This window comes from Chelonoidis abingdonii, chromosome 16 (genome assembly GCF_003597395.2).
Source record: "Chelonoidis abingdonii isolate Lonesome George chromosome 16, CheloAbing_2.0, whole genome shotgun sequence".
Lineage (NCBI taxonomy): Eukaryota > Metazoa > Chordata > Testudines > Testudinidae > Chelonoidis > Chelonoidis abingdonii.
In genome coordinates, this window is record NC_133784.1 from 25,869,581 (window position 1) to 25,890,937 (window position 21,357).

General features: G+C 41.3%; 1 protein-coding gene across 1 annotated transcript in view; it reads right to left on the bottom strand.

Annotated features, from left to right (window-relative positions):
- LOC116839690 (musculoskeletal embryonic nuclear protein 1-like) overlaps positions 1-21,357 on the bottom strand; it is a 94,773-nt gene that overhangs the window by 37,805 nt on the left and 35,611 nt on the right. Inside the window, exons 2-4 of the mRNA XM_032805811.2 lie at positions 9,895-9,943; positions 5,238-5,333; positions 824-945 (exon numbers count right to left, since the gene is read on the bottom strand). Coding sequence (XP_032661702.1) covers positions 824-945; positions 5,238-5,333; positions 9,895-9,943 — 267 coding nt within the window. The remainder of the gene's footprint in view (positions 1-823; positions 946-5,237; positions 5,334-9,894; positions 9,944-21,357) is intronic.

The window sequence follows — 21,357 nt, forward strand, 5'->3', positions numbered from 1 at the left end:
GCAGAGCACTGGCTTTGCCTCAGGGCGTTCTGTGCTTCTAGGCGGTTAGTGTTTGCCTAAGAGGTTTCCTGTGACCCTCCGTGTAGCCTCTCTCCCCTCCTAGAGGCAAGGGTTACAGCTTACTCAGTCACCTTCGTCATCAGCCAGTCAACCCTCTTCTTGGTTAAGAACCCTCTTTAGTTCTTCTCAAGGGAGTGTGTGTGTATGTGGGGAACCCAGGCCTGCCCTCTTCTTCGGATTCCAGCCCAGGGATCCTAATTGGCAGCAGAAGCAGGTAGTTTTCCTATACTACAGGGCTACAGCCCTTCCCTGGGCTACTTCCCCAAATGGCCCCTCCTAGCACCCTCCTTGGTACCTGACTATGCTTGTTCTCCCGGGTCTTTTATTGTGCACCTTCTTTCTCCCAGTCTTCCTACCACATACCTTTCTACTCCCAGTTCCTAGCAGCTGGCCTCTCTGAAGGGGCTTCTTTTTAAAATAGTCCCAAACAGTTCTAATCAGGCTTCAGGTGATCTGATTAGCCTGTTTCCTTTGATTGTTTCTAATCAGTTCTTAATTGGTTCCAGGTGTCTTATGGAGTCTGACTTAATTGCTTCTAGCACCTTCCTGACTGCTCTGGGGTAGCCCCTGCCTTGGTCACTCAGGAAAAAGAAAACTATTCATCCAGTGTCTTCTACCAGATCTGCACCCAACTGATGCAAGTCAAGTGTCAGAACTGACTATTACACAATCATTTATGTAATAATGACCATCTTTAAAAGTGCAGTGTCACTGCAATGCTCTTCTCTCCAATTCATTTAGTTGCAAGAATAGAAATATTTACCATATTCACCAAAGCGAAGGGACTCCCACTGCTGCCATTCCACAATGCTGCTGACTACGCGCACACCAGCATAGATTAGCAGCATCCCTAAGGTTGCATCCAGCAAGAAGTTTATAAGGTACCTGGAAGGAGGGAAAAAGAACAGAAGAGAAAAAACGATGAGCATGGGTTTTTCTCTTGGAGTTAGGGGGCATCATATTGCTGCAACTGACGAAGGGTAAATTTGCTTGCATCTTTGAAAGGCCAGCATCACTATGAGATTTTAAAATCTTGAACAGTTACTTATTTGCCTCCGTTTCTAATCTGAGATTTTAAACAGTTTTAGAACTGCTGCACTACTTAGTGTTTGTCGTTCCAGTTAAATGTCAAATGAAGTTCTGTGTATTTGTGTGTACAAACTCCAATTTGCATTTTATGCCCCCAAGTTAAAACCAACTTCATCTTCCACTCTCATTTCACTATTTGGAAAGACTTCATTTAAGTGGAGCCTGAGAACAAAATTTTATTTTAAAAACATCTTGTTTCTTATATTGCTTGGAAAACAGCTCAGAGTGAAAAAACATCACACTCATTCCAATCATGGAAAATACTGACTCATTGCATGTGGATGTTATAGGAAGGCACAGTTCTTACATATGTGAGATGCTGAAGCTATCAGTTTTTCTACTGAAAAGTAATGCTTGTAGACCCAGCTATGAACAGCCTGGTGCTAATACAATATATGTATGGTGTAATAACTATAGAATACAAATTTAAAGTAATTCTACCAAATGTTAGACTGGACTGATTTAATTCCACCAAGTCAATTACAGTAACTCCTCACTTAAAGTTGTCCCGGTTAAGGTTGTTTCGTTGTTACCTTGCTATAGGGAATGTGCTCATTTAAAGTTGTGCAATGCTCCCTTCTAATGTCATTTGGCAGCCGCCTGCTTTGTCCACTGCTTGCAGGAAGAGCAGCCCATTGCAGCCAGCTGGTGAAGACTTGGAACCAGGGTGGACCGGCAGCCCCCATATCAGCTCCCTGCTCCCCTAAGCTCCCTGTGCAGCAGCTGCCAGCAGGCTAGCAATTGCAGCTGTTCCTCCTCCCACTGCCATGTGCTGCTCCTGCTCTCTGTCTTGGAACTGCTCCCCAAGCCTCCTGCTTGCTCTGCGAGGAGTGGGGGCTAATAAGAAGGTGTCCCCCTCCCCCCTGCTCCTACATCACACTTACCCCTTCTCCATATAGAGCAGGGTGGGGACACAGACTGAAAGAGACAGAGAAAGCCTGGGGCAGCAGCTGCTGTCTCAACTTCCTGATCCACTTAAAAAGACCATGCACTTAAGAGTGGGTCAGCTTATTTAAAGGGGCAGTGTGCATTTCTCTCTCTCTCCCACAAACAAGGTGTGTCTGTCTGCTATGCTATTTCCCCTCCCCTCCATTCCTGCTGCCTTGTAGAGGCTATATTAACAACCTGTTAACCCTTAAGGGCTCAGCAGAGTGCTAGTTCATCATTTAGCACAAGGGTTCTCAAACTGGGGTCAGGACCCCTCAGGGGGTCACAAGGTTATTACACGGGAGTGGGTCGCGAGCTGTCAGCCTTCCCCCCCAAACCGTGCTTTGCCTCCAGCATTTATAATGGTTAAATATATTAAAAAGTATTTTTAATTTATATGGGGGGGGTGTCACACTTAAAGGCTTGCTATGTGAAAGTGGTCACCAGTACAAAAGTTTGAGAACCACTGATTTAGCAGCAAGGCATTCCCTGGGAAATATCCCACCCTCTTCCACCATTTAACTTCACCACCTCAACCAAGCTTCACAATCATCATAGCTGTGAACAGTATTAAATTGTTTAAAATGTAGGGTTACTGTGTGTATATCTATAGAGAGAGAGATTTTTTGTCTGGTGAAAAAAAATTTCCCTGGAACCTAAACCCCCTCCATTTACATTAATTCTTATGGGGAAATTGGATTAGCTTAACATCGTTTCGCTTAAAGTCGCATTTTTCAGGAACATAACTACAACATTAAGTGAGGAGTTACTGTACAGTATATAGCCATTCAGAATATTGTAATTGTATGTATCTTGAGAAAAAGACTGTCTAAAACCCCTTCTCTTTTTAATCTATCTATCTATCTATCTATATATATACACACACACACACACACACACACACACACTATTTCAACAGTTATATAGTTGCTACTCTACTGTTAAGTTGTTTTTTAAAAAAACTTCTGGCTGTATGGCATACACCAAAAGCTAAAGCAATTATTATGGAATTTAAGTGAATCATGAGTTATATCTTCACCCAAATGTCACCCGAACATCTTGTAAGTCAATGTATTTCATTTGCTAATCACTCTTGGCTGAACAAGCTAACAGCTCAGGTGCTACCAGGGACATGACATTAAACTGTTCTTTTAAAGGCCACATTGGGTTGAAAATTTTTAACATGAATACTTCAAGCCAGTCAAGTATCTTGATGGTAACTCTTTGCACTGCTACCTGGGATTCTTGCTTCCATGTGGATGGTGTGCCCAAGTACAAAGGGTGACAACATTATCTGTTTTACTTGCACATTTGCAGCAGGAAAACTGGAGTCTCAGAGAAAGCTATTGACACTCTCTAGTGATTGGAAGAAAAGGGCTGTGGTGGTGAAATGGATACTATTAAAAAGAGGAGATGAGGTGTAAATGGTAGTCTCCCAAACTAAGCCTCAACACCAGTTGTGGGATTCAGAAGAGGCTTAGCATGAGTATAAAAAGAAACCAAAACTTCTGTTGACATGCCATGTTGCACCCAAGTCTTAGACACACAGCTTTTTGTGCAGAATTGGTATTTCCATAATCATTTTTTAAAAATGTTAACACAAGTCTGCTTCAAGATTATGATTAAGAGGACAATATAATCAATTTTTAAGTGTTTACCAAAGGAACCAACAAGCAACACAAGTATCCCTAACACAAAGCATTTTATTCCAGGCCACAAGAGGTCACTGCAGTCTGAAAAGTGAGAAAATATCAAGTAGCCTATAGAAGTTAAAAATGACTCATTTTAGGTGGACAGCCTAATGTGACAAGGTTCTGGCTCTGCCTTTTGCATTCCCACAAGATTAGGAGCTACAACTACACTGAAGTTTATTTCATGATACTAGTCTGTTTATAAGAATTTTAAAAACTAAACCCGTGTGTAATTATTTGATAAAAATACAATGGCCTTCCAATAATAATTTCTTGATTTGCTGTAGAGCCACCATTTCAACTCAACTGAGAAGAGCCCACTGAACATGAGCTCAGAAGCTTCTAAGCAAGCAGTGTCCTTTGGGGCAATGTGTGGAGCCAACCCTCTAGCTGGGATCCAAGAGTGTAAAATGCAGGTCCAAAATTATATATTGTTAAAAGTGGTTTTACAGCACCCATTACCAGAAGAGTTTAGCATGTAGGCTGTCGGGCAGGAGTCCCTTTCAAGAAAGACCCAAAACTATCCTCCATTTGCTTCTGTAGCTGCTAGTAAAGACTCAGGAACTCAAAATTGTCTCAAAGACATAAATCTTCAGATTTAACATAATGGAATTAAGTGTGTATATACATAGTCATAATGCTCAGAGCATCAGATTGCAAAATTAATATTTTCTGTATTAGCCTCCTAAACACTGAGCAACTTTTTTCAGCATTAACAGTGAAAGTAATACTGCATTAGCAAACAAGCATTTTAGAAAACAGACAGGAAAACCATTATAAAATATCCTCAGACACCACTCTGACTTAATATTCATGCCTGACTAGATTAATGTAAGATTTTTGGAGTGTCTATGCATGATACTTATTGGAACCATAGTAGATTTTCTTAGCTCTCTAGGATTCTCTACCTCCCTGCCTCCTGCCTCCCCTCGGTCAACAGCCTTGTGTTACAATCTTACCTTCTGTTAGGATGTGTTTTTTAATGATTAAGGTTAAGATTGTGTCACGGTTATTTTTAGTAAAAGTCACAGACAGGTCGTGGGCAATAAACAAGAATTAATGGAAGCCGACAACCTGTCTCCGGGGTTTGTTAAAGTCACCGAATCCATGACCTCCATGACTAAATTGTATCCTTATTAATGATGCATTAATTTGGCAAGAGAGGAGGGGAACGTTTGGGGGGAAGGGTGATGCTTCCTTGGAGATACAAGGTGCTTTCTCCCTTCAATTCAAGGTGTCAGGACACTCAATTGCCTCTCAATGATTCCCAGTTCATACTGACAAGGAAGTGATACCAGAATTCTGATCCTCCATTAGTTATTTTTAAAATGTGAGCTTTCAAAAACCCTTCATTTAGCCTCAAAATAGTTTCTCAGATTCTTTTTCCAATCAACCCCCAATCAAATTGTCAATCAATCTCAGAAAAGACTTTTCCCTAAAGGGTAGTTTACTCAAATTCACAGCACTCACAGTGAACAAGGGTCCTCTTCAGTTAGGTCTGATAAATACACATTTGCAAAGTGTATGAACAACATCCCTATGGCTTGTTTAGACGTATCTAAAAACCTGTATAAAATAGAAAGGATTGGATTTTGAAAAGTACTTACATTAAACAATCAAAATACAGTAGAACCTTGCTAATTCATACTAATAAGTCGGAACCTAGTACTAATTATGGAATTTTTCAAATTACCAAGTCGTAACATTCATTTCTGACAAAGTGCAGTTTTAAATTTTGTACTTTCTAATGTACTTGTTCTGAATAATCAAGTTCTATATAATATGAAACTTCACTATCACCGCCTTCTGTTATAATTTAAGCAGTGGGAGAGGCTACTAGTATTTTGTGTGGATTACAGAATAGCATTACAGTAACATTAAAGAGTTTAATAGCATTTTATAAACAAATATAGCACAGTCTTGCTAGAAAGATTTCTATCTTTTATTTATGTACTTATAGCAGGTTTGTGGCACAGCGAGGAATACAATTCAGATAACCTGGCCATTAGTTCTGCACTTTAACAGCTGGATAATGATCCCTTCATCTAAAGCCTAGTTTATTAAAAAGCTGATGTTGATATTTTAGCTTGGAAGTAAATGGCTACACTAAATGTCAATTAATTTACAATATCTTTCATTGTTGTGTGCAGTGTTGTTGTAGCCATGTTGATCGCAGGATATTAGAGAGCCAAGATGGATGAGATAATATCTTTTATTGAACCAACTTCTGATGAGAGTGCCAACCTTTCGAGTTTACACAGAGCTCTTCCTTTTAAAAGGTAACTTGAAGAACAAGGAACTTCTTTTGCTCACCATTTCATTCAGCAGCAGTTCTTGCTCTCTATTATTTTAAATAAAATGTAATCCAATGGAAGCTTTTCAATGAAGACAGTGTTTGTTTCTATATAGTACTTGTACAGGATGCTTGTGTTGCTGTTACTTTCTCATCCCCCTCTAGCAAGGAGTCAGCAGCACAGGCAGAAGCACAAAATAAGAACATGCTCAACTGCCTTCTAACACTTGCACTTTCCTCCCATCCCCACCCCACCTCCTCCAAATAAAGCAAACAGACTGGGCATTAATAATGAGACACACGGTGGGTGAAGTAATATCTTTTATTGAACCAACTTCTTTTGGTGATAGATAAGCTTTCAAGCTTACACAGAGCTCTTCTTCCTCGAAAGCTTGTCTCTTTCACCAACAGAAGAAGTTGGTTGAAAAAAAGATAATTACCTCATCCACGTTGTCTCAATTAAATTACAATTAAGTTATACATCAAATATTACTGCCAAGTAGCAAACTACTTTAGAAAAAACACCCCTTGCCACTATGGCAAGTTTTAAAAATACGAGTCCTTTACACTAGGTGCAGACTCTGACAGAGAGTCCAGATCAAGAACATTCTCTTTTCTTCTGCACAAAATTAGAGGGGCCAGTACACATTTTATTCACATCACTAAGTCTGGGAAATATGTATCAAAACAGTGCATCTGGATGAGCTCTGTTCTCTACTTTTGTTACTTAATATTTTTCTCCTTCTCTTTCATTTTTATTGTTTCTTTTGTTGGCTTTTTTGCATTAATTCAAAAATTTCTCCTTTTTACAGACCAACACAATGTTCTTGCCCTGTATTCTTGTCCCCTAGCTCTGTTCTCTCATCTTCAGCACCAGATGCAGGGAGTTGAGTGTGGGAAATGAGAAAACAGCAAGTTACCTATCTCATCAGCACCAACAAGTACCACACACATCAGCCTGGAAGATTAGGAAGCAGACATTGTGTTTTAAAAATAGAAAACTACTTGTTATGGGCATCTAGGGGGAGGGATAGCTCAGTAGTTTGAGCATTGGCCTGCTAAACCCAGGGTTGTGAGTTCAATCCTTGAGGGAGCCATTTGGGGATTTAGTTGGGGATTCTATGAACTACTAGGAATTTCAGCTCCAGATTAATTTTTAATATGTGGGAGGCAAAGTATTTTAATTTTTCAATGACACTGGTCACTGGAGCAACATTTTTAAGTGCTGAAGCTCATTGCAATTCCCAATTACTAGAACAATAGCACCTGATTCACATCAGCCTCAGCTGATACCAAACATTAAGAGAGATCAAGCTTACTTCATTATGAGATAGAAACATCAGAAGATTCAATGAACACTAGGTTAATCAGGTCTCAAAGCCATAGTTCTCAGCCAGTAAGGCATAAACAGACTAGCTGCCACTTTTTTGCTGCTTCCTATCTTTTGTATGATCTTGGCAAGCAGCAGAACAGGTAGGACATCATATAGGAAAGATGTTGCCAAGCTTCGTGAGAGGTCACTCACCATATCTCACTTGGTGCACAAAGACTGTGCCCGTGGGTACATTCACACTGCAATGAAGATATGAGATTGCAGCTTGTACTGGGCCCACCCGAGATTGATGTATCTAGATCAAAGCTAAGGGGCATAGCTGCTTGGATATGTACCCAGTCCTTGTACTCAGGAGGGTAGCCCCTGCTGCTGTCCCTGCTACTGCCCCTGCTTGCATGGCTACACTGCTATTGTTGTTCAAGCTAGCTTTGATCTAGCTAGATTGAAGCTAGCTCAGGATGCAATCACACCTCCCAGCTGCCGAGAAGACATACTGTGCATCTCTTTTGGCCTCTCCAATCCAGCCTAGCTTCTTTCGTGCCCAGACTGAGCTGTGGGGGAACTGTATTCTCCCCACAGAGCTCGCCAAGCTCCCCAACGAGATACTTGACTGGAGGGAGAGGGATGAAGCAGGAGGCCAAGATCTTTCCTGTTGCCAATGGTTCTCCCTAAGCCTAACTTATTTTCTGATGCCTGCAAGGACAACAGCTGATGCAAATGCCTCCCAAGAAGCAGCAACAGCACTAACAGGACAGTCTTCCCAAAGGCAAATGCAACCCCAAGACACTGCTGGAAACTAGATGGCCAAGTTATTAAGCCAAAATATTATTCAGAAATTTTAAATACAAAGTTGAAAGTTCTCTCTCAGAAAAGCTCTGCAGCAGAGAGATCTGGCTGGAACACTTGTCACTGTGGAGACAGATAAAACTGAAGGGAGCTTCAATGGACACGACATTCCCCTGCTGCCAGCGAATGACAGATCTGGTTCTGTCCCCAAGCTGTAAGCAGGCTGAAGGAGCATACTCATGTATTTGGTGATCTTTGCACAATAAAGACTGATAGATAAGAAGGGAAAATTAAATATAAGAAATGCACTACATTTTCAGAAGGGAAGTCACGATCCTTTGGATGCAGGTTCCACCAGGTATAAGTTACTTATTCAAGGTAAACAAATCCCATGCTGCCTGATGGAGAGGACCAGACTGGCTTCTTTCAACCATAACTCATATGAAGTTTGCTTTAAGTCAGTATTCCATTGGCAATCAAATAATGAGTTCAAACTCTACAAAACAGTTCTCTAGGATCATATGATGAAACAAATAGCATATAAAATAGAGAATTTATTACCAACTTAAACACCTGAAAAGCTGCATGTTGATCATTGGATCAGACACTGAAGTTACACAAGATAATGTTAACATCTTCAAATTAAATTTCATGCTCACACAAAAGAGCTGAGAATTCCAGTTACATGTAATGCAGCTAGAAAATTTACTCTTAACAAACAGAAGCAAGGAATTTACTTTCAATCAGTGTCAACTTCTTTCATGAAGATCAGCTAGGGTCCCTAAATTGGCCATTCTTGGTGCTCATTTTAGATAGTTTTGTCTGGCACGCTAAAAATTCAACTACGCTAGGTAGTATATGTATTCAGAGTGGTTGGGCCACATTTTTAAGCTTGGGTGCCAAAAAATATCTGGGACCTAATTTTTAAAGGTGTAACCTTAACTGTTCTCAAACAGCAGTTGTTTCTGCTCAGTACCACTGAAAAGCCAGGTCCAGATACTTATTTAGATTTCAATTTACAAAAAGGTACCTTTAAAATAGCAGTTCTATTTAGGTGCCTTTTGGCACTCAAGTTTGAAAATTTGTCCTGTAATTTGAGATCCCATTTACTTTTGAATGACTTAGTATTTTTCCTGATATTTTTTTTGTTCAACTTCAGTTTAAAGTCTTTTCTTTAAGAAATATTAGACATTTCAATAAATGAAAATACAGATGACAGAGGAACAAGACATTTTGGGGGTAATCCGAATAGTGTTTATATGAACCCGCACATCAGCTAAGATTCCAAGTTTACCAATCTTTGACAGGAAATTCTGCTTTTCAACATTACGGGCCAAATTCTGCCTTCAATTAAATACATGGATCCCAAAGCCTCAGGAGGGATCTTCACAGGGAAATTTTAGGGAAGATTTAGTTCAGTGTACAGAAAAGGGGGTAAAACAGCTGCTTTAAAACAAGCTTTCACACAAATGTTTTTTGAATCTTTAGCATTTAGAATAAGGTTTCTAAAGGTGTATGTAGTAAGACAGAATGAACAAGAAAATCGTACAGTAAAATAATGACTGTTCATTTCTCATGTATTCCCTTGAGTCTAACTATTAAAGTGCTTTCACATATTATACATTACATGCAAGTGATTATTCTTTCATTTTCCATGAGCTGAACATCTAGGATATAAAAAGCATTCTAGGAACTATTAATAATTAAAGACTTACCATATCCTCCAAGGACGTCTTTCATGCTTTGGTTCTCTGAAGCGTTTTACTGAAAGAAAATTAAAGACAATCAGTGATTCCCAATGTAACAAAAATATAAAAATTAAGAAGTAGATCAGCATATGGAGGTGTAATATTCAATACTATAAATTAAGTTCTTTATTTGGAAACATGCTTCAACATATCAAACTCTTAGGGACGGCCAAGTAAAGAGCAATTGGTTCACAGAGGATAGGTACATCAATGGCTATTATCCAAAATGGTCAGTGACACAACCTCATGTGCTGCATGGCCTAAACATCTGACTGCCAGAATCTGGGATTGGACGACAGGGAATGGATCACTCAATTGCCCTGTTCTGTTTATTCCCTTTGAAGCATCTGGAACTGTCCACTGTAAAACAAACAGGATAGGGGCTAGAAAGACCATTGGTCTGACCCAGAATGGCTATTCTTATGTTCTAAGCAACTGACTTCTTTTTTCACTTGCAAGGTTTTCTCTACTTTGATAATCAGCTATTACAGATTTTTGTTTATTATGTGCAATTACTTAGTTTTCATCATACTGGTGTCCTTAGCTGTTATGACAGGTTTCAGAGTAGCAGCCGTGTTAGTCTGTATCCACAGAAAGAACAGGAGTACTCGTGGCACCTTAGAGACTAATAAATTTATTTCAGCGTAAGCTTTCGTGGGCTACAGCTCACTTCTTCGGATGTGTGTTCCATTCTATGCATCCGAAGAAGTGAGCTGTAGCCCACAAAAGCTTACGCTGAAATAAATTCGTTAGTCTCTAAGGTGCCACAAGTACTCCAGTTCTTTTAGCTGTTATGGTCATTCATCCAGCAAATAATAATCCTTAATCTAAGGTAGCTTGGCTGGTTCAGGAAAATGCAAAACTTAATGCAGTTTACTTCTTCTGCCCCTTGCTACTTTGAAATAAGTAAATGTATGCAAGATACAGCATAGCTGTGCAGAACAAAGTATTTAGACTGACAAGACTAGAAACTGAAAGTGTAAGAATTAGTATAATTTACAGGGCAAAGGCAGTCTACTCCTTGCTTGATGAAGTGTACTACTTTTATGGCTGGATAGTTTTGATGATCTTTGTGTAGCTTGCATTACTCAAAATTGAAGCAAAAAGCAAAATGTTCTTTCATATCAGACAAGTCCGACACAGAGAGCATTTTAGTGTGATTTACTGCCTACTTACAAAAAATCAAGTATTGAGTGCTGCCACTTATACAAGCCTACAAAAATAAACACTAAGATAAATTGTTCACCCATTCCACAATGTAATGGAATCAATAAGTGATCTTCTGTTGTAACCTTGAGTTACTAATTTGTTATGTGTGTCTAGATCAGTGTTTCTAGAATGCGGCCATCAGGGTGATTTCTTGTAACCACACCCTCCTGGGCAGTGATGAGGGTGCAAGGCAGTGGTCCCTCTCCCAAAGCCACCAGCAGGAGTTGGACCCTTCCTCCCCCACCTCCCCCCAAGACACACATGCTGGAGGAGCAGGCAGCTAGTGAGTTCACCACCTTCCTGGGGATGGCAGAGTTGGAGTGGCGGGCAGCAGGCTCTGGCCACAGTGCTGCAATCCCCGGCTGAGGGGCTCACCCTCCACCCATTGCTGTTGGCCCCTGCCAGCCCACCATGCATTCCCCCTTCCCCTCTACCAACCTTCGCATCCAAGGCTTAATTTGTCCCCAGGTTTGTCATGACTAAGTCAGTCTGCTGCCATGAAAAGTGATATTTATATGTTTGTTAATATAACTTTTCATAGCAGCAGACTTACTAGCTAGCAAGTCTTAAAAAAAGCAACCAAAAAAGCAAAAGAAACAATAAAGACGACAAGAACCTGCAGAGCACCTTATTTGTGTTTTATTTTGTTTATGTCCAGTAAAAAAAGAGAGACAACTGTACATTATTCTTATTGAGTCTGCAAAAAGATTTAATAAATTACAATGATTTGAACATCTCTATTTGCATATTTTTTTGTTTTTCCTAAAGTTAAGTATTTTAGGAAAAATTGTCCGCGCAGCCACCAGCAAGACTTGGTGACTGCACTTTGAAGCCACCAAAAACTTTGTTGTGAGAACCCCTGGTTCTAGATACTACAGCTGTCTGAGATAGATACAGCACACCCAGCCGCAGTGAATGATGGGGTACGTGGAGAACAGAAGGAATTAGTTAAGCTTTGTTACTTAGAAAAATCCATTGGGGTGAAGGAAAGGGGGAGAAAATGGAAGCAGCTGGAAGATAATGGATCGTTTTAGTTGGATTTAAAGACAGTCAGTCACTCTGTTAGCTAATAAAGTAGAAAATAGCAAGTTAACACATTAAGGGTAAACTCTCAGGTAAAGGAAGGAAATTCTGATTTAGTCAACCATAGTGCAAGATTCATCTCATAAATAGGACTCCCACATGGAGACCTTATGTATTGCAATACTTAGATACAACAGGGTTACACAAAGATGCCATCAATAACCTGGCCAGCCAGACTGCTATTGCATGTTAAGGTCTAGGAATCAAAACAAGCCTAATGCATGGAAATATTGGAAACACTTCACATTTCATTTTTTAAAATAAACTATACTACTGTATATTTAAACGCTATGGATTTAAATTAGAACTAAAACACAAATGATCTTGCTTTGTTATGTTTGTTCGCATAATTCGTTCACAAATTTCAGGGATTTGCACTGGGTCTCTGGAAAACAAGGGAGGTGTTTAAAAAAAAAGAAAAAGAAATACTGTAAGTCTCTCAGGTTATCTGTTTGATATTAACCTGCCTACATGCCAGGAGTTAAATTAAAGGAGGCTATGGAGGGAACCCAGAGTTCTCCCTTTTAGGGCTGCCTCTGGTATAAGTCTTCAAATACGGTAAGAGAACATCACTGGGAGATGCTACTTTCAGGTGCCAGTAAACTTAGCGGGATTTGTTTTGCCAAGGCTGAGATCAAAAAAGACCCTAAGCAGCTAAAATGGTTCCCCTGGCAGAAAAGGAGGGAGAACTGGTCACCGGGATATGAGGCTGACATACAGACTGGGAGAGAAATGGGAGCTGCAGGCAGGCAGCCTTTTTCAGCAGGGCCTCAGCATCTAGTCCTAAGAGGATAGCTAAGATCCATCCAGTTAGGCTCCAGTTGTTTTTAGCCTTTCCTCTGTGTGCTTTGTACCTCTGACGAATGAATAAATAAGGCTACGATTCTGTCACGGAGTCAGTGACTTTCCAGAACCTCTGTGACTTCTTCTGGGCCACGAGAACAGCTGACCAGCAGCCAGCCCCAGCGCTACAGGAGCAGCAGTTGGAGTTGGATCAGCCCCCCCAGAGAATGGAACAGCAGCAAGCCCCCTCACTCCTCATGTATTTTCAGTAAGCCAAGGACAGACTGAGTGGTTCTGTGAATTTTTGTTTGTTGTCCGCAACCTGTCCCTGACTTTTACTAAAAATACCTGTGCCAGAAGAAGAAAAAATAGTTGCCTCCATTTTTGTAACCGTTGTTCTTTGAGATGTGTTGCTCACGTCCATTCCATTCTAAGTGTGTGCGCACCCACATGCACAATTGTCGGAGATTTTTGCCTTAGTGGTATCCATAGGATCAGCTGTGGTGGCCCCCTGAGCGCTGTGCTCATGCGCTGGCATATTGGGTGCCTCCGACCCTATGCCTTCTCAGTTCCTTCTTGCCAGCAACTTCGACAGAGGGGTAAGGAGATGGGTAATGAAATGGGCATGAGCAATATGTCTTGAAGAACAACAGTTAGAAAAAGGTAGGTAATTGTTTTTTCTTCGAGTGCTTACTCATGTCGATTCCATTATAGATGGCTCACAAGCAGTATCCTCGGAAGGGAGCTTAGAGTTCATAGTCTAGTGGCTTGCAGCACTGCTCTACCAAAGCCAGAATCGTCCTGGATCTGCTGGGTAAGTGCATAATGGGACGTAAACGTGTGGACAGATGACCAGGTGGCCACCCTATAGATGTCCTGGATATGCACCTGGGCTTGGAAAGCTGCCGAAGAGGCTTTTGCCCTGGTTGAGTGGGCAGTTACAATCGCTGGGGGTTGCACTTTTGCCTGATCGAAGCAGCATTGAATGCAGGCAGTGATCCAAGAAGAAATTTTTTGAGCGGACACCAGATGACTTTGCATCCTGTCGGGCACTGTGACGAACAACTGCGTCAACTTTTGGAATGGCTTGGTCCTTTCAATGTAGGAGGCTGGTGCTCTCCTAATATCTAGGGGATGCAACCTATCTTATGCAGCTTTGGGGTAAAAAAGACAGGTAAGTAAATGTCCTCGCCTGTTTGAAACTGAGAGACCACCCTGCACACGGAAAACGGGCATGGCTGCAACTAGACCTTGTCTTTGTAATAGACCGCATACGGCAGTTCCAAAGTAAGCGCCCTAATCTCAGGGACCCAGTGGGCGGATGTTATTGCAACCAGGAAAGCCACCTTCCAGGAAAGGAGAAGAGAGCAGGAAACCAGAGATTTGAAGGGAGGGTCCCATGAGTTATGACAGCACAAGATTCAGGCCCCATGGAGGAACAGGATCCCTGATGTGCAGACAGAGGCCCTTGAGGATCTGGCAGTCATGTCCTGGGTGAAAACTGATCTACCCTCAAGAAGCAAATGGAAGGCCAAGACAGCAGCCAAGTGAACCTTGACAGATGAAAAGGACAGGCCTTGGAGCCTGAGATGCAGAAGGTAGTCCAGGATTAACTGCAGCGAGGCCTGCTCAGGTCGAATGCCTCTATCCAAGGTCCAACAAGTGAACCGCTTCCATTTGGCCAGGTAAGTCCACTCTGGTGGATGGCTTTCTGCTGCCCAACAGGACCTGCTGGACAGTGGCCGAGCACTCCTGCTCCCCCACATTTAACCATGCAGCACCAAACTGTCAGTGCAGCGCCACCGGTTCAGAAGACTGCCATGGTTTTGGGACAGCAGGTCCGGCCTAAGTGATAGCTGTAACGGAGCAGCGACCGACAGGTACAGCACCAGGCTGAACCAGTGCTGGCGCAGCCAAGCCAGCAGTATGAAGATTACCTTCGCCCTATTCTGCTTGATCTTCATGAAGACTCTGAATTAGCAGCCCTAGGGGGAAGGCGTACAAGAGCTCCCAACCATGGGAGCAGAAAAGTGTCAGAGAGCGAGCCTCTGTCGATCCCCCGAATCAAGCATTTCCTGTTTTGCCTGGACGCGAACAGGTCCACCTGGGGAATCTCCCACTTCTGGAAGATGATGCTGACCATTTCTGGATGGAGGGACCACTTGTTGCAAGATGAGAAGGCCCGGCTGAGGCGATATGCCAAAGTGTTCCTGGCCCCGGGTAGGTGTGGAGCTATGAGATGGATGTCATGTTGTATACAGAAGTTCCAGAGCCTGAGGGCTTCCTAGTAAAGGGAAGACATCTGGCTCTGCCTTGCTTGTTGATGTAATACATAGCTGCTGTATTGTCCATCAGGACCTGGACCACTCTGCTTTTCATGCAAGGTAGGAAGGCTTGGCAGACCAGGCGAACTGCTCTGAGCTCCCTGATGTTGATGTGTAGGAAGCAGTGTTGGCAGGCCCATCAACTTCGACTGTTTCTTCAGCGCCAGCAAGGAGGAATGGTGCTGGGCAGATTCCGGCGGTGTGCTGCACGCCAATGCCAAAGTGCCGAGCCTGGAGTCCAATCGAGAGGGCTCTAAGGCAGGATAAAGCACAGCCTCCATGAGGAGGGCCCTCAAGCGAATAGCCCGTTCCTTTTCAGTTCGAGGGCAAAAGTTTTTGCAGATCCTGCATTTGTCCTTTCTGTGGGACTCCCCCAAACACTTTACACAGCTATCATAAGGGTCACTAATACACATTAGCCGGCTGTATGATGCGCATGGCTTAAAGACTAGGGAACATGGCATGCCCTGCTTTGAGGTGAAGTCCCAGCTGGGACTCTAACTCTCAGACTACTACTCTAACACTTAACTTAATGGTCTAACTAAGTACCTAACAACTAAAAACAAAGGAGACAGAACAACGGACTGTAAGAACCGCTAACACTCTTGTGATGCAAGACAAGCGCTCCAACCAACCATCACAGACGGTAAGAAGGAACTGAGAGGGTGTAGCATTGTCAGTGCCTCATGTACCAGCGCATGAGTGCAACACTCAAGGGGGCACCACAGTCGACCCTACAGATACCGCTAAGGCAAAAATCTCTGACAACTGTGCATGTAAGCACTCACGCACCTAGAATTGAATCAACGTGAGTAAGCTCTCAAAGAAGAATTTAACCTTATGAATAAGTAATGCTTTGTTTCGAAGGCAGTTTGCGTACCTGCAAATGCATGCTGCCAGGGGCTCCTGAAGGGAAACTCTTGCAGGTGCCAAAACCAAATTGGACCTGTGTCATTAACATGGTTGGGAATCTGGTGGCTGCAGCCCAGAGATCCAGTCCTAGAGTGCCTGGACTGCGTGATTTCACCTTTAGTGAGGTGCAGGAAGCCAGGCCTGTCACCTAAGGGATGCATTTGAGAAATAAAAGAAGGAGTGCTAGGCACAGTTGGCCCTGCAGCTGTGACAGTGTCCAATCAATGATAACCACTGAGATTCCACTGGATATATCATATATACTATGTCAAGAAGAGTGCCAATATTGTGCCAATATTCAAAAAGGCCGAGTCTGTTGATGACCCTGATGACTTACCTGACATCAGTCCAAGGCAAAATAAGGGAAAAGCTGATATAAGATTCTATTAATAAAAAATATGAATATGTTTAATTCTAACTGACAGTTTTAGGGAAAATAGATCTCGTCAAACAAACCTGATGTAGTTCTTTGAAGTGCAAAGATAACTGCATTGACGCAATATTGACTTTTGTGAGGTATTTGAATTAATAACACACAACATTTAATTAAAAAATTAGCACTATACAAGATCAGTCACGTACATGTTAAATGGATTAAGAACTGACTAAACAGATCTCAGGAAGCAGTAGTCAGTGGGGAATCACTGAATGAGGGGGTGTTTCTATTGGCATTCCACAGGGACTGGTATCAAGTCCAATGCTAATCAACATTTTCATCATGACCTGGAAGTATAAAATCACTATTAAGATTTGCACACCATAAAGATTGGCTGAATGGCAAATAATGAGGACAGGGAAGTCGTACAGAATTATCTGGATTGCTTGGTAAGCTGAGCCCAAACATTTAATACAGCCAAATGCAAGGTACATCTAGGAATAAAAATGCAGGCCGTATCTACAGAATGGTGATTGTGTCCTGGAAAGCAGTGACTGAAAAGGATTGTGGGATCACGGAAGACAAGCTACTCAACATGAGCTCCCTGTGCGATGCTGTAGCAAAAAGGATTAAATGCAATCCTTGTATAAACAGAGGAGAGAGATTTTCTCTCTATATATACAGCCCTGATGAGACTGATCCTGGAATACTGTGTACAGTTCTGGCATCCACATATTTGAAAGGATGCTGAAAAATTAGGGAAAGTCCAAGACAAAGCCACAAAAATGGCTCAAGAATTGGGGAAAACACCATGCAGTGAGACAGACTGACAGGTGACTTAATTATAGTCAATAAGTACCTTCATGAGGAGGAAATACTGGGTGCTAAAGGGCTCTTCAATCTAGCCACGAAAAGCATAGCGAGAACCAGTGGCTGGAAGCTGAAGGCAGACAAAGTCAAATTAGAAATAAAGCACAACTTTTTAAGTGAGGATAATTATTGATTGGAACAAACTATCAAGGGAAGTGGTGGAATCTCAATATCTCAATGTCTTTAAATCAAAACTCAATGCTTTTCTGGAAGGTGTGCATCAGTAATTTAGCTGTAGGTCAGACAGTATGTTGAAATAGGTTGCCATATCTAAAGCCTAGAGAAACAAGGTTTATCAAACAATAATGCATGCAGATCTTTTCCATGCTTATATAACTTAGGAACCATTGAAAGAGTACTGGTTTATGATCGAACTATATCCATCTCATATAAAAAATAATTTTCCATACGTTAAGAACCACCATACAGTAAGATGCTCAAGGTTGCAATCTCATGTCTTTGAAATAACTTAAAAATATCATTTCTAGAGGTGAAAAGTCAGGATTTCATACTTGGATTAAAACTAGCAATTTGCTATCCTACTTTCAGAATTTTTACAACTTGTCATAGCAGAGCACTAAACTATATTTGACCTCTCTGTAATATTGCTATTAAGTTAAGAATTGACAAGAAAAAATGATTGAACATTAGGCAGAGGGTAAAGTTTTAATAACAAGGTGTGTTAGTTCAAAGTTTCATATGTGCAGATCCAGCATTAACGTAAAACACTTGTTAAAAAGTGACATTCATCTAGGTTAACCAGTATGCTATTAATGAAAAAATCTTTTCAGAGCTATAATGGATTATGAAATTCAGTGTCACTTTTGTGAAATACCAGAAAGCCACAGCTAAAATAACTGAGCCTGGAATATAAGAAACAACTTATTCTGAAGTTGGAAGAAAATGATTCCTTTTCTGCAAACATGAGGTAGAAATTATACTGATGACTCATTTTGAAAACACTGTCCAACATTAGTTTCTGATCCATTATTTTCATTATGGATTTTTAAGCACTGAACTCATGTGTGTTGGGTAAAGCATCCAAAAGGAATCAGTCCAAAAGTGAGTATTTAAAGATTTGATAAACATTTATTTGAGTTATATCAGCAACTTATCCGAGAGTAAAGACTACAAGATAAGCATACTCCCGTTTGGTCACTTTCTTTTGAAAAATGTACCATTTCACTTGAATCAATATCTATCACAGTGAAAAAGCTTACTTTGAAAACTTTTAGAGATTTAGCTTGTGGATTCACGTGTGGTGTACAGTATATTAAGTCACTGATTCACACAGTAAGAATTCTGGCCACAGATTTACTGGGGCAATCTAAATACTATTAATTTTAAAGTCTGCTAAACCGCTTAATCCATAATGGGTCATTGGAGTCCAAGTAACCTGAGATTGGACATCTCAGGCTCAGACTTTAAGGACAGAAGGGACTATCATGATCATCTAATCTGACCTTCTGCACATGGAAGGCCACACTACCCCACCCACCCAACTCCTGTAACAGGCCCATAACCTCTAGCTGTGTTACTGAAGTCCTTAAATATTGATTTAAAAACTTCAAGTTACAGAGAATCCACCATTTACTCTAGTTTAAACCTGCAAGTGACCTGTGCCCTAAACTGCAGAGGAATGTGAACCCCCCCCGCCCCCCAGAGGTGCTGTCAATCTGATTTGGGAGAAAATTCCTTCCTGACCTCAAACATGATGATTAGCTAAACCCTAAGCATGTGGGTGAGACCCACCAGACACATACCTGGGAAACAATTATCTCTAGTAACTCAGAGTCCTCCCCATTCATCATCCCACCTCCAGCCATTGAAGATATTTGCTAATAGCAGCTGTGGATTGGGCATATGCCATTGTAGGCAATCTCATCAGACCTTCCCCTCTGTAAATTTATATCAAGCTCACTCTTGAAACACGTTAGATTTTTTGCTCCTACTCTTCCCTGTTGAAAATTGTTCCAGAATTTCACTTCTCTGATGGTTAGAAACCTTTGCCTAATTTCAAGCCTAAACTTATTGATGGCCAGTCTATAGCCATTTGTTCTCGTGCCAGCATTGACCCTTAACTTAAATAATTCCCCTCCCTTCCTAGGGTCTATCCCTCTGATATATTTATAGACAGCAATCATAACTCACCTTGGCCTTCATTTCGTTAAGCCAAACAAGCTAAGCTCCTTAAGCCTCCTCTCATGAGGTAGGTTCTCAATTCCTCTGATCATCCTAGTAGCCCTTCTCTGTATCTGATCCAGTTTGAATTAATCTTTCTTAAACATGGGAAGTCAGAACTGCAGACAGTATGCTGGATGAGGTCTCACCAGTGCCTTGCACAATGGTAACATCACTTCACTATCTCTACTGCAAATACCTAGCTCGAGGCATACTAGGATTGCATTAGCCTTTTTCATGGCCGTATCAAATTTGTAGCTCAGTCATTTTGTGATTGACCCATACACCCAGGTGTCTCTCCTCCATTGTTTCTAGTTGGTAATGCATGACTTGGCACTCTGCACTATTAAATTTCATCCCATTTCTATTACTCCAGTTTTCACAGTTATCAAATCTTCTTGTATGATATTCCAGTCCTCTTCCATATTGCCAATACCTCCCAACTTTGTCTCATCTGAAAATGTTATTATGGCCAAGGGCATTAATGAAAATAAGAGTGGCCCGAGACCAACCTTTCAGCACCACCCACTGCAGTCTCCTCTTCAACTTCTTCCTTCCCCACCTTTCAATGTCCATATTAATTCCCATCTTCTACAGTTGAACTAAATTTTCCTGCCACTGTCCTAAAGCCCCTCAGTACTCTTATAAAAACCTGAGGCAAAGTATTAGTTTAGGTGTTGGGCCATACCTAGAATATCTTTAATCTCCACCCATCCTCAATGTTGAGTGATCCCACTCCTTCATTCCTTTTTTGTTTTTATTTATATGGCTAAAGAATCATTTAGTATTGATTTTAATTCACTTTGCAAGGTCCAACTCTGGCTTTTGGTAAGTGTCCCTTTATCCCTACACTTCCTGACCTCCAAGAGGTAGTTTTCCTTGTTGATCCATCTCCTCTTCCATTCCTTCTAGTCTTTCTGCTTTTTCTTAAGCTGTTTGAGATGCTTGTTCATCTGAAATAGTTAAGCCTGATTTCAAAGGCTGCGGAATTCATTCGTCCTATTAATTACAAATCCAGGCAAGATCAACAGTGATAAAAGATTACCGGATGGTACTGACTGCGTCCATGTGAAATGAGTTAGTATTTTCAGTCCAGGTCCCCACAGACAGATGTCCACACCACAATTATCACTATTCAGAAGTCAAACAATAAATGTGTATGGAAAAAGAGCAACCTTTTCACTCCTTGAATTAGTTCTTCAGTTCAGAGTTGAAGTACATTGACTACTGTAATGTGGAGAAAGCTTGCATTGCTGCTTCTCAGGTTGTAGTAGTTGTGTGAATAACTTAAACATCAATTTCTGACACAGGAAGTCAGCCACTTTTCCCAAACACTGCATTCACTTAAATATTCTGCTAAATAAAATATTACACCACCACTTGTGCTCCATCACTTGGCAAAGTAACGCTTTCCTCTCAGTAAAATTACTACCAATTCATTCTTCTCACACTCGCTACAAGAAAAGCAGTAACAAAAGCAGACTCTGCCAGTAAATGAGTAAAGAGGTAGTTTGTCATTGCATTCCCTTATCCCATTTACTTCTTTAGGTAGACTTAGATAATCCAATTTTCCCCCAGTTTCTATGCACTCACAATAACTTAAATCAGTGCATAGGAGAAAGAGGAAGAGAAAGGACAACAGAAATATGAACACTAATTCCAGACACAAAGTGTAAAATATGGCCTGACAGT